The sequence below is a fragment of the Pygocentrus nattereri genome, chromosome 29 (genome assembly GCF_015220715.1).
Source record: "Pygocentrus nattereri isolate fPygNat1 chromosome 29, fPygNat1.pri, whole genome shotgun sequence".
Classification (NCBI taxonomy): Eukaryota; Metazoa; Chordata; class Actinopteri; order Characiformes; family Serrasalmidae; genus Pygocentrus; species Pygocentrus nattereri.
In genome coordinates this window covers 1,972,123-1,986,201 of record NC_051239.1, presented here as the reverse complement: position 1 = coordinate 1,986,201, position 14,079 = coordinate 1,972,123, and the positions used below count along the sequence as shown (strand labels likewise).

General features: G+C 48.4%; 1 protein-coding gene across 1 annotated transcript; it reads left to right on the top strand.

The window, feature by feature from the left end:
- Positions 1 to 1,950: 1,950 nt before the first annotated feature.
- mlec (malectin) lies at positions 1,951 to 13,781 on the top strand. Its single transcript, XM_017683904.2, has 5 exons — positions 1,951 to 2,189; positions 7,363 to 7,541; positions 9,301 to 9,477; positions 12,437 to 12,494; positions 13,523 to 13,781. Exons 1-5 carry the CDS (start codon positions 1,988 to 1,990, stop codon positions 13,765 to 13,767), a joined length of 861 nt encoding a protein of 286 aa, XP_017539393.2. The 5' UTR covers positions 1,951 to 1,987; the 3' UTR covers positions 13,768 to 13,781.
- Positions 13,782 to 14,079: the final 298 nt, after the last annotated feature.

Sequence of the window (14,079 nt, the reverse complement as noted above, 5' to 3'; positions counted from 1 at the left end):
TTGGTGAAACACTCCTGCTCAGTAGGCGGGCTAATTTAACCTGTAAGTGAGGATTATGAAATAAATCATAGTTTCGGCCTACGTCAGACATCCGGCTGGCCAAGACATCCTGCACCAGCACGTGCCATTCGACCGAGCCAACTGAGGGGGATTCCTCTCATTCTCGGGAAAAATTTCTCCATAATTAACTGGTTCAGAACGGTTCTCTGTTCTAGATAAACGGAATCAGAGCCGTTCACAGTGGTGGTGATGGGAACCAGACGTCCCTCTAAAAGCTCCTACAGAAAGTTCCTACATGAACTGGTTCTGAATTCACTGCCTGATGACTGAGACGCTGTTTTATGAGAGTTTAGAGAACTTCAACTCCATTCATGGTGGAGGGAGACATGCAGGGCGCTGTGCGGCAAAATAGTCCCCAAAGAAAACTCATTATTCCAGATTTTCCACTATTTTCCATCATCAACATTCCAGATAAGCTCAGAAGACTCGTGTAGGTTCTCTGGTGGTTCTGGATGGTAAATTAAGTGTCTGTATCTGTGTTGTAGTCATGGCGACGCCTGGTTCCCATCACCACCACTGTTCACACCTGAAGGTCTGGGTGGAGCGTTCAAGCTGAGCTTGTAAGGAGCCGGAAAAACCACATTCACATCTGCTGAAGGAGCGAGTTCAGAGCGAACGAGGAGGCCTCGGTGCCACAGAACATCAGGCAGCGCTGGAGGCCACGTCTCCATAGAATTAAGGCGCGACCCGGTCATATTAGCAGCCCAGCGTTAATATTCCAGTCCAGACCGGTTCTCCTCGCTTCTCCACCATCACAGCCAAAACTCCGAGGCGCTGAAACCAAACGCCTTCATCAACCACGCGTTCCTGCTCCCCGCGCTCCGATTGGCTGCCGGCCTCCGCGTCTCGTGCCACGATTGGATGCCAGTTTACACCTTCTCTGCTCTGATTGGCTGGCCTTCCGAGGACCGCGCCTCCCTACCGCTTGTAGCGTGAAGAACGAGCCAATCCCAGCGCAGGGGGCGGGGCTACTCGGAATACGTGTTTCTTTTTTTCTTTTTCTTTAAAAATTAAATGACATTTTTATATTTCAATTGCAGTTAAATAATTATTCATATAGTTATTAAAACAATAAAACAACGAATGACCAAAAAAATAAAAAAACTTTTAATGTAAATTGATTAATAAAAGTCTAACGGTAAAATAGATTTTTTCTTTTGCATTTAAGCTGATGGAAAGTTAAGCTGAAACGTGGATAATAAGGAATGAAAACACCATATATATATATTTAAAATTATTATTATTATTATTATTAGAGGGAAAGAATATTTACGTACGGACGTGCTTCGCTTCCTCTCGCTGGCTCATCGCCTCGGCCAATCGGCGAGCGGAGCTGTGTTCCGTGCTAGCGCCTGATTGGCTGAAGCGCGCATCTTGCGCCCGCCCCCCCCGGCCCAGCACGTTCGGTTGCGTCCGGTCCGAGCTGCGCCGACTTCGCGCAGTCAGCGGAGTGAATGGCGTGGAGCTCGAGGCGTCCGGAGCGACTCGCGGGGACTAAAGACGAGCGAACGCGCTGATCGGCGGCTCGGCGTCCGCCGGCGGCCCATGTGTTTCAGAGGAGGCGGCCGGAGGCAGAGGTTCGGCTCCGGATCAGGCGGAGAGCCGTGCGCGGACCGCAGCTCCGCTCCCGCTGGCAGCGCTGGTGACCGGGCAGGAGGAGGAAGTGCGAGCAGCTCTCAGCCGAGCGCAGGCCGAGCAGGAGCAGCCCAGGTGGGCGCAGAGCCCCGCGGCGCCGGTGCCCCTTCAGTGGACCCTCCTGCGCGGAGCTGCGCGCCGCTGGACCCGCGGAAACCCGTTCTCCTAAGAGTCTGATGTGGGCATGTGTGCGTGTTAGAGAGGCTCGGAGAGAGTGCTAGATAGAGAACCCCTTAGAACCCCCCCTAGAACCCCTGTAGGTGAGCGTTTCGGGCTGTGTGAGCGAGCGGGGATGAGGCGGGTCACGGCACCGTGGGCCGCCCGGATGGTGGCGGCCGTGCTGGCGCTGCTAGCCGGCCAGGGTCGCTCTGAAGGCGGGGAGGCGAGCCTGGCGGACCGGGTGATCTGGGCGGTGAACGCCGGAGGCGAGGCGCACACGGACACGCACGGCATTCAGTACAGGAAAGACCCTCTGGAGGGGAAGGTGGGCAAAGGTGAGTGTGGTCAGGGACGGGGGGGGGGGGTGGTGGCTGGCAGCGTGCTGTCCCCGTGAGGACGGAGCTGAAGTCGGCTTCTTGTCCTCCGACCTTTCCCGTTCCACCTTAAATGGGGCAGCAGGTACATCATTTAAGGTGGAACGGGGAAAATTCCAACAGGCCGTAGGAAGCCACCTTCAGCCTCGTCCCACGAGGAGTGAGCGTGCTCTAAAAAACACGGCTCTAGGGTTCTGCTTAGAACCATTGGTTCTTTGTGTGGTGAAACGGTTCTCCAGATTGGTGAATATGACTCTGTATGTGATCCTTTTGGTTCTTTATAGCACCAAAAGGGTTCTGCTGTTGGCACAAGCTTGAAGGTTCTAGAGTAAATCATCTACAACAATCTGAAGAACCGTTTCGCCATGAAAAGAGCGATTTTGAGATTGCTAGTGGTTCTATACAGAACATTCAATGGAACCTGTTTCCATTTCTGAAGAACCCCTGAAGAGCCACCGGTTTCATCAATGCATAGAACCTTTTTGAAAATGGTTCTGTATGGCACCAAAAAGGGTTCTGCTGTTGGTTTGGTGTCAAGCCTGTAACAATAGAAGAACCCTTTTTTGTGCTTTTTCAAAAAGGTTCTATAAAGAACCTCACGCAACACCTTTTCTGTCTATTTGTAGAACCGTTTCACCACGCAAAGCACATAATGGTTCTGTATAGAGCTCACATTCCTAAATAGAACCGTCTTCACTAAAGAACCATTGAGGAAGCCTCTTTAAGCGACCAGTTAGCCGGCTAACTTAAACCCAAAGACAGGCCTGTCCAGTAGGAGACGGGCGGAGACGTTGGACAGTCCAGGTGAAGCCTAACCTGATGTAATAATTTCCGCTGGGCTTTTCCCAGTTGGATAAACTTATCTGGCTAAAATAATCTGATCATTTCAGCCAGAACGTGAGAGCAGACTCCTGGAAAAGTCCCTGATTTTCCTTCTGCTGGACAGGCTTGGCCTTCACTTATCTGGCTAACCTTCTTTTCTTGAGTACTCAGTAAGCTGGATAACTTGAGCCAGAACCCAACATTGTCCAGGGTCGTGTCTCTTAGCTCTGCTCTGATGTTAGCTGGCCAGCTGAGACAGCCTGCTTGGAGAACTACGCCGTTAGCTGGATAACTTGGGTCAAGAGTGAAGCTTATCCAACATTAATGCTCTTTATTTCTTCTCCTGTCGGTCAGACTTGGTCAGGCTTAAGTTAGCTGGCTAACTGAGAAATCCTGCTCTGTGACGTCTCTTTATCCCGGATAACCGAGGCCATACAGTGAGAACTGACCCTGGCCTTTCCTCCCCCGGCCGGTTTGACGTTTAGCTTATCGAACTGACAAAGTCTGGCCCCTTTTCGTGTTTTCACTACTTCACTATTGAAGTCCCTGCTGAGTTGAAGTGAGTTCGTTTGAGCAGGACCGCACTAAGCTCTGCGTAGCGGCGGCGTTCTAGGAGCAGGATGTGGAACCACAGAGCTGTAAAAGTGCTCTTCATTTGGTTAAACCCAACGGACGTTTGGTGTCGCGCAGCGAAGTGGATAGGCGGTGACGGCAGCGGCAGCAGAGCCTGAAGCCGGAACCTTCCGTGGGATTTTACCACAGTCAGAGGCCACATGCTGTTCATCATTCATTGTAAAGCAGCCTTTGATTGCAAAGAGGCCTTCATACCGATCATAGCTGCAAAAGCTAGTTCAGCATCAGGCCGGCGTTCCTCACCGACCAGGTTAGGACCGAAATATGAGCGCTCGTGAGATTGACCAGCTGCAGAGGTCAGAGGTGAACCCGTTACTCATGGGTTGTTCAGTGCTGAGTGGCTGCACTAATTTGGTTGAACCAGGTTTTGTGGAAAACCTCACTTTTTTTCCCCCAGTGGGAATGTACCTTGGCTCTTCTCCCATTGGACCAGCTCCACGTTGGGGCTCAAATCGTCTGCCCAGCAGAGAAACTTCTGCTTCAGTTTTCTCAGAATTTTCTGAAGTGTGGAAACGGGCAGTTCAGTCAGATGCTGCAGGTTTTAAGCGGCCAGGAATCCCACATCCTCGTGAAACCGTTGAGCAGGGAGTTGTGTTGACCGTGAGCCGCTGGTAGACGGCAGTGTGGAGCAGATGCAAGCTGCCAGGAAGGAACTTCAGGTTTGGTGACTCTCACTTCCTATGAGCTGACGGTGCTCAGTATGAGTGAAATGTGCTCGGTCATGCAGAGTCCTCGTCGCCATTCATCCTGTAACTTGTTTCTCTGCTCACTGTCCACTTTATCAGCTCCACTTACTGTATAGCTGCTCTCTGTAGTTCTACAGTTACAGACTGTAGTCCATCTGTTTCTCTGATACTCTGTTACCCTGTTCTTCAGTGCTCAGGACCCCATGGACCCTCACAGAGCAGGTATTACTTGGGTGGTGGGTCATTCTCAACACTGCAGTAACACTGATGTGGTGGTGGGGTGTTAGTGTGTGTTGTGCTGGTCTGAGTGGATCAGACAGCAGTGCTGCTGGAGTTTTTAAACACCTCAGTGTTGCTGCTGGACTGAGAATAGTCCACCAACCAAAAATATCCAGCCGGCAGCGTCCTGTGGGCAGCGTCCTAATTGGGCTTGGAAGTCATCGCTGCATTATGGGCTCGTTCCGCCATGTTGGCAGGGTTGATTTAAGAGATGGCAGTTTTATTGTGGTTTGTCAGGCCTGTCCTGTTTAATACTGAATGAAATGAGAAGGGGGGGATGTCAAACTACACAATATGAGTACAGTTAGCCTTACGGAAGGTCTGGAGCTACACAAACCCTCAGAAAAAGAGTGGAACAAATGATCTGGATATGCTAACGCTACCTCCTCTTTGGTTTACGGGCTTGTGTCCTAGCTGGTGAGTGGCTTTTATGCCTGTTCTTTCAGCTAATTTAGAGTTTAAGTCCCTCACAGCCCGTCTACAGTTCTCAAATGGATATTCGGCTCCGCCACTGGCAGCTTTAACGCTGTTGACTTAATTTGATTGACTGTTATTTCACTCAGATATTGGCATGTTTTACTCAGACGTTGACCATTTCACTCAGATATTCTCATACGTTGCTCAGCTATTGGCGTCTTTCGCTCAGCTGTTGCCGTTTTTCACGTCTTTCGCTCAGCTGTTGCCGTTTTTCACGTCTTTCGCTCAGCTGTTGGCGTCTTTCGCTCAGCTGTTGGCGTCTTTCACGTCTTTCGCTCAGCTGTTGGCGTCTTTCACGTCTTTCGCTCAGCTGTTGGCGTTTTTCACGTCTTTCGCTCAGCTGTTGGCGTCTTTCACGTCTTTCGCTCAGCTGTTGGCGTCTTTCACGTCTTTCGCTCAGCTGTTGGCGTCTTTCACGTCTTTCGCTCAGCTGTTGGCGTCTTTCACGTCTTTCGCTCAGCTGTTGGCGTCTTTCACGTCTTTCGCTCAGCTGTTGGCGTCTTTCGCTCAGCTGTTGGCGTCTTTCACGTCTTTCGCTCAGCTGTTGGCGTCTTTCGTTCAGCTGTTGGCGTCTTTCACGTCTTTCGCTCAGCTGTTGGCGTCTTTCGTTCAGCTGTTGGCGTCTTTCACGTCTTTCGCTCAGCTGTTGGCGTCTTTCGTTCAGCTGTTGGCGTCTTTCACATCTTTCGCTCAGCTGTTGGCGTCTTTCGCTCAGCTGTTGGCGTCTTTCACATCTTTCGCTCAGCTGTTGGCGTCTTTCGCTCAGCTATTGGCGTCTTTCGCTCAGCTGTTGGCGTATTTCACGTCTTTCGCTCAGCTGTTGTGTCTTTCGCTCAGCTGTTGGCGTATTTCACGTCTTTTGCTCAGCTGTTGCCGTTTTTCACGTCTTTCGCTCAGCTGTTGGCGTCTTTCGTTCAGCTGTTGGCGTCTTTCGTTCAGCTGTTGGCGTCTTTCACGTCTTTCGCTCAGCTGTTGGCGTCTTTCACGTCTTTCGCTCAGCTGTTGGCGTCTTTCGCTCAGCTGTTGGCGTCTTTCGCTCAGCTGTTGGCGTCTTTCGCTCAGCTGTTGGCGTATTTCACGTCTTTCGCTCAGCTGTTGTGACTTTCGCTCAGCTGTTGGCGTATTTCACGTCTTTTGCTCAGCTGTTGCCGTTTTTCACGTCTTTCGCTCAGCTGTTGGCGTCTTTCGTTCAGCTGTTGGCGTCTTTCGTTCAGCTGTTGGCGTCTTTCGTTCAGCTGTTGGCGTCTTTCACGTCTTTCGCTCAGCTGTTGGCGTCTTTCACGTCTTTCGCTCAGCTGTTGGCGTTTTTCACGTCTTTCGCTCAGCTGTTGGCGTCTTTCGCTCAGCTGTTGGCGTCTTTCGCTCAGCTGTTGGCGTCTTTCGCTCAGCTGTTGGCGTCTTTCACGTCTTTCGCTCAGCTGTTGGCGTCTTTCGCTCAGCTGTTGGCGTCTTTCGCTCAGCTGTTGGCGTCTTTCGCTCAGCTGTTGGCGTCTTTCGCTCAGCTGTTGGCGTCTTTCGCTCAGCTGTTGGCGTCTTTCGCTCAGCTGTTGGCGTCTTTCACATCTTTCGCTCAGCTGTTGGCGTCTTTCGCTCAGCTGTTGGCGTCTTTCGCTCAGCTGTTGGCGTCTTTCACATCTTTCGCTCAGCTGTTGGCGTCTTTCGCTCAGCTGTTGGCGTCTTTCGCTCAGCTGTTGGCGTCTTTCGCTCAGCTGTTGGCGTCTTTCGCTCAGCTGTTGGCGTCTTTCACATCTTTCGCTCAGCTGTTGGCGTCTTTCGCTCAGCTGTTGGCGTCTTTCGCTCAGCTGTTGCCGTTTTTCACGTCTTTCGCTCAGCTATTGGCGTCTTTTGCTCAGGTGTTGGCGTCTTTCACATATTTCACTCAGCTATTGGCGTCTTTCACTCAGCTATTGGCGTATTTGGCGTATTACACTCAACATTGACGTACTTCACTCATTTCGCTCAGCTATTGGCGTATTTCACTGTAGGTAGCCTTTAGCGAACACTGCTAGCCTAACTAGGTGGTGGACTAATGACGCTGTTTCTTTGATATTTAAGCAGTAGAACCCGAGAGGGAGTGTGTTGTCGCAAAATAACATCACAGCTGTGATTTGGTCGCCGTAGATCATCACAGCCTTGATGTTATTCCTGATCACACGTTCCTCGACTGTTCTACTGCTTTATACCGCAGTATAGTTGTTGTTTAGTGACCATCTCTTACTGTTTTTTCCCCAACGTAGCCTCAGACTACGGCATGCGTCTACCGATCCTGCGGTCCAGTCCCGAGGATCAGGTCCTGTACCAGACGGAGCGATACAACGAGGACACGTTTGGGTACGAGGTGCCGATCCGAGAGGAGGGAGACTACGCCCTGGTGATGAAGTTCGCCGAGGTTTATTTCGCCCAGTCCCAGCAGAAGGTGAGACCTTTAGAAGACACCTGCAGTCTTGCTGCCGAAACCTACAGTGGAAACATTTATTTTAGTAAAAAATTAAAGCGTTCATGCAGACGTCTGGTGTAGTGACAGACTTTCCCTCATGCGCCTCTCGCAACAAACCCAGACGGCGTGATGGACAGGTGGAGCCGCGCTGAGGACGAGACGAGAGCGCTTTAAAAGGAACACTGTCACTTTTCAGCTCTTACAGAGAGACGAGCAGAAAACACTGCAGCCGTTCTAAGTGGAAAGAGCTCCAAATGGCAGAGAAACACCAGCTCCCATATAAACATTCAGACGGTATATAATAATACCACCATATAAAAGGATACAAATGCCTTTATCAGTAGGTAAAAGGGGACGTCAGGGGGCTCAAATCCCATTTCACCCTTCTCCCCTACCACTGAGCCCTTGACATAGAGGGTTGGGGTGAAGTGTTGAGGCTACATGACCCTCCAAATGGAGGTTTTTCAGAGACTCCAAGCAGAGCGATATGAGAAAAATAGAAAAACGGGCGAGACAGAAGACAAGAGACCAGAGAAACCCACAAACGTGAGAATTTTCTTTGTTAATAAATCACGATCACCACCGTTTTGTCTTAGTTTAATGTGGTTTCAGTGCATTCTGGTCGTTTTTCTTCATAACAAGCATAAAAATCACTAATAGCCTGCTAACGACTCGGTAGCTAGCTGGGTAACTTCCCCATTCCACCTTAAATAGTCCAGCAGTTCTGATGCCTGAAGCGCCAGAATGTAACTGCTGCACTATTTAAGGTGGTACAGGGGAATAATAACATGAATCTGGAGAATCTCTGACTTCAGCTTCATATCACTGAAGAATCAGTGGGGGTCAATAATAAATAATTGCCCCCTCTTTGAAGGCGTATGATCCCTGAATGTAACTAAAGCCCAGCAGTGAGGAGCTGAACTTTCCCCTCCTCTGCTGTCCCTGCAGGGGGTAGGGTTAAAAATGAAATGAGACCAGGCCGAAGGAACACAAGTTGACATAAATTTAGGCCCAGTCCCATTTATTTCTACCCCTACCCCTCATTTTAGAGTGTTGCTCCTTGTTCCTGAGCTACAGGGCAGTGGTTGAGATCTTCCCTCTGAAATGAGACCCTCTAATAAAAGAGCATCACTTCATTAACAGCTACCAGCGCCGCTCTGTAGGCGACCCTGCCCGTCTGGTGGTGTGTTGGTGTGTTTTGCTGGTGCGAGTGGAAGAGACACAGCAGTGCTTCTGGGGTTTTAAACACTGTGTCCACTCACTGTCCACTCTATCAGACACTCCTACCTTGTCTGTCCACCTTGTAGGTGTAAAGTCAGAGACGACAGCTCATCTGCTGCTGCACAGTTTGTGTTGGTCATCCTCTAGTCCATGTTTTTGGTTCTCAGTCCAGCAGTGACACTGAGGTGTTTAAAAACTCCAGCAGCACTGCTGTCTGATCCACTCAGACCAGCACAACACACACTAGCACACCACCACCATATCAGTGTTACTGCAGCACTGAGAATGACCCTCCACCCAAATAGTACCTGCTCTGTGAGGGTCCATGGGGGTCCTGCCCACTGAAGAACAGGGTAACAGAGTATCAGAGAAACAGATGGACTACAGTCTGTAACTGTAGAACTACAGAGTGCAGCTATACAGTAAGTGGAGCTGATAAGATGGACAGAAACGAGGAGGTGGTCAGAGTGTTACGGCTGACCGGTGTATTTGACGAAAGTGTTTCTCTCTCTCTCAGGTGTTTGATGTGCGTTTGAACGGTCACATCGTGGTGAAGGATCTGGACATTTTTGACCGTGTTGGTCACAGCACGGCTCACGATGAGATCGTTCCGTTCTCCATACGGAGGGGAAAGCTGAGCGTTCAGGGAGAAGTGTCCACTTTCAACGGCAAACTGACCATCGAGTTTATAAAGGTGAGAAAAAAAAAATGAATCTGACTGTTATAAATATGTTATAATAAACCCCGATTGCAGTCGTTCCGCTGTAGCTCATACTTCACCAGTTAGCATCGTGCTAACTGCACAGAGGCGTTCCGAGTGAAGTGGTTAAAATGTGGTAAGTATGTTACGCTTAACATTTGTGGTGGTGGTTTACCCAGCACAGCAGCCAGAACCTGAAAAAAAAACGTTTTTTGAGCATTATTGATTCAAATAATACAACCTGTTTCATGAGGGTTTTTGTCAGATTTTACAGATGATTTCAAAAATGTTCTTAAACAGAAATTTGAACTTCAGTTTTGAGCATTTTGGCGTCTCCCCGGTCTAAATAGAGGAGTCTGGTCTTATGCTCCTGGAAATAACTGCCCAGCGGCGTTAAAAAGATGCCCACTTAGCTGACAGACTCGCCTTGGTGTGTGGAGGTGTTCAGTGTCTCTAATAGACCTGATTGTGTGGCTTCTGACTCCGTATGACTCACTGCTCTCTATAAACATGGACTAAAATGCAGACAAATTTCAGCCTTTCGAGATGTTTCCTACCTTTGATAACACACTTTGGTCTGATTCTGTAGATGCACACCTGCATGCAGAAGCTTGAAATCAGTGTTTTCGGTGATATAAAACCACCTCTTTGGAAGGAAGCAGGAAGCTGGTAATCCGAATGAAGGAACGTTAGATGATGAGCAGAGCTGTAGAAGGTTCTGAAAAGCCACAGAACATCATTAATGACGTTCTAATAAAATAAGATTAAATTTGACAGCCGATGAAATGTGAATAGATAATTACCGTGTATAATTACGTTTATCGTTCTAGTTCACGGAATTATTAAAATACTCACTGATGCATTTAAAATGCTGTTTAATGAATAGTCTCTAATGTTTAAATCCACCTTGTATTAATTGTTATTTTATGTAAATGAGTGTTATAAAGGCAAGTGGTCCCAGACTTTAGAGCGTAGTACCCGTTAGCCTTGTAGCTCCAGCGCTAAATATAAAGAATCGAACTTTAGACGCCGAACGCGTCTCGGCTGATCATCTACGTTTGGCGTGAGGGGAAAATGTTTAACGTTTGAGAGAAATTATTATCCAGCAACGTTTTAAGCAAGAAGAGTCGCGACTGGTTACTGTTTAGTCTGAGCTTTTGCGGTGACTCTGGTCGTCATACATGCTGAAATGATATAAATGTGTAATAAAACGTTATATAAGAGTCCACATAACACATTAGACTTTACGTCTATGTCTGTATTAGTGTGGCACGTTTTGTAGCCTCTTTATATATATAATGTTATTCTTGTGTAAGACTTCAACCCTGCAGTGCTACAATATAATGTCGTAGAAGTTCCAGCAGTGAGATTAACTCTTAGTAGTTGAGTGTTTTACTGCCATTCGGCTGTTTCAATGTAATCACACAATAAATTACGTTTGCATTTTATCTCAATTCTGTATGAAGAGGTAAGAAATGAACGAAAACAGCAACAGTGTAACGTTTTCAAATCATAATAAAATATCGCCTTTTCTACAAGCTCCATTTGTAGGACATTTTTTAAAAAATGCAATAAAGACAAGAATCTGATTTTGTTCGTTTTCTTGAACCTTTAAGTCCAAAGAAATTACTTAATATTTTGGCTGGCGTATTTTTATTTTGTAAATAAAAACAAATTTTGAATTTATTGCCCACAACACTTTCTTTAAAAAAAATTGGGAGCGAGCAAAATAAGAGTGAAAAGTTGGGCGAGGGCGGTAGCCGGGGGCGAGGGCGGTAGCCGGGGGCGAGGGCGGTAGCCGGGGGGCGAGGGCGAGGGCGGTAGCCGGGGGGCGAGGGCGGTAGCCGGGGGCGAGGGCATCATGATTGAATATAAAGGCTCAGTGTCTGTAAGCAAAGACGGGTCGAGGCAAACATCATGAGGGGAGATGGTCAAACACGACCTGGATGCCGGTCATTAACTCTACAACCCTAAACATCCCACTAAATCAGCTTCACTGGAGAAGCTAGTACAGCTAGTACATGCAGAGATTTTCTCTCATCCGATTGAACACATTCTGATCTGTGTTTATTCTCACTCTACTCAACAACCCGTTTGCATGTTCACAAGTAATCAGATCCAAAATGATGCATAGAGAACCGCTTAGTGTCGACGTTACCATGACAATGACCATCCCGTGAGGTCCAGTCAGAGTGAGATGAGCAGCAGTGAGCAGTGATTGTGTTTCTAACTGCTTTAAAATGACGTCAGACTCAGGAAAACGTCCTTCACATGTCCTTATTAAAGAAGGCCGAGAGGAAGACGTCGTGCTCTGAGACGCATAAGCTGGACGTCCGTCCCACCGCCGTCTTTTAAAGATCAGAGCATGAACTTCGTCTCCTCTGCAGACCAGTTTCTGCTCCGCCGTGTTGAACGGTATAAACTCTCACTGTGACGCGACGCTCAAGCAGAACGGACTGAAACTTTCCGATAGGGAATGTAATCGGATACAGACGTTTACACGGATATTATTCTTCTATTTAACTGATTATTTACAGGATTACCCGCCTCGTTTAACCGGGAAAAAATAGTCAAACAGTTCTTGGGGTCCAAACATTAATGCTGTGTGGGCTGAACATTTAGAACCTGCACTTTCGACACAATTTCCCAACTTGTTTCTCTGAGCTATTAAAAATAAATTCCAGCGTGTTTTTGTTAAGAAAACTCACTGAGGGCCAAAAGCTGAACGTCTGTGCGCTTCGTGTCCTGCGTCTCTGAGGTCGGTGGACGTTTCTCAGATTACACTTTTAAAGATCGCCTGAGTGTCCCAGTCTGTTCTCAGTGTGTTCACGCTGGACAGGCTGAGCGGTGAGTTTCTAGCCACACGTCTGTCTGTGGATTTGCATTCCTCTGTTCCGGGACGTACCTGTCTGTTCAGGAATAACTCGCCCCCTCTTCTCCTGTGTCCACGCAGGGTTACTACGACAACCCCAAGGTGTGTGCGCTGTATGTGATGAAAGGGAAGCCAGAAGGTGGGTGGGGTTATTATTATTATTGTCATTATTGTTGTTATTATTATCTGTATTTATGTATTCATTTATTTATTATTATTATTATTATCATTATTATCAGGGCTGTCAGTGATAACCATGATAAACTTACACACAAAGACATTTTCCTAGTTTGACCCATTCATTTTAGGAGCCCAGCTGCAGCGTTCCATGTCCCATGACAGAATCCGTGAGGAGCTGGAATTTCTGACTGTATATATGATATGTGTGATGTATACACTCACTGGTTTAACACGATTTAAAAAAAAAAAACAGAAATTTTCTAATTTATTGACAGAAATGGATCATCTCATCTGATAGATGTTTTGATGCGGTCTTGATAAGTATAAATGATAAATTAAAAATGACCCAAAAATGACCAAAGGGGTCCATCTCCATCAGAAACTCCACCCAATGATTGGTCAGAAGCTCCGATCCTTTTGCTCAGAAGCTCCGTCTAGTGACTGGTCAGAAGACTACCCATAATGGTCAAGCGCTCAGCCGTGATCCATAATCCAGATCTCAGCCAGCCATGGAGCAGGTTAGGAGTGCAGCATAGGTTGCCATGGTGATTCATCCTGTCAAAAAGTGATCCGCAGTTATCCATCCGTCCATTTTCTGAACCGCTTCTCCGCGGGGGGGTGCTGGAGCCTATCCCAGCAGTCATTGGGCGGAAGGCAGGATACACCCTGGACAGGCCGCCAGTCCATCGCAGGGCAAATTATGTCCGCAGTTATGAGAGGCTAAATCCGGGGTTAGTTTGAACTAAGCTTAAAGTTATCTGACCAAACAGGGAATTCTGCTTGGTCAGCCCAAATCTAACCACACTCGCTCCTGCACTGCCCTTTGTGTTTTTGGTCTGTGTTTCTCTTCCTTCATTTTCAATAATAATAGTAATAATAATAATTACAGCGTTCTTTGTAGAACACTTTCCGTTTTAGTTCCGAGGTCTCCGAGTCCTCTCCATGCTGCTCTTTTTTATCGCTCATTTTCTGCTGCTCTTCTCTCAGACGTGCCTAAGCTGCAGCCGCACCCCGGGCTGGAGAAGCGAGAGGAGGATGAGGAAGAGGAGGAGGAGGTGGAGGTCGGAGAGGACGGGGTGAAGAAGAGCACCTCCACCTCTCGGAAAAACCCCGTCCGCTCCGGCCCGCGAACGCCGAACCCATACGCCGCCGACAACAGCAGCCTGATGTTCCCCATCCTGGTGGCGTTCGGGGTCTTCATCCCAACACTGTTCTGCCTCTGCCGCCTGTGAGGGGCGAGCGAGGTGGGGAGGGGGTCTGGGGGCGGAGGGGTCAGGGGGGCAACACGGAGGGACATGGACACGAAAACAAGACGGAGAGAGAGTGAACGGTGTGGTCATGCCGGAATTTGCATATTGGGCAGGAGTGCGATGACATCAGCAGGGTTAAAGGAACAGTTCGAGGCCGAGCGCTGACGGTGGCCTGACGAAGCGTTCGCAGCCGCAGTGTTTCAGGAGGGAAATAGAGGGGGGTTGCCGTGGCGACTCGCTCTCATGGCCGTACTGTCAAACAAACAAACAAGCAAACGAAAGAACCACACGTAA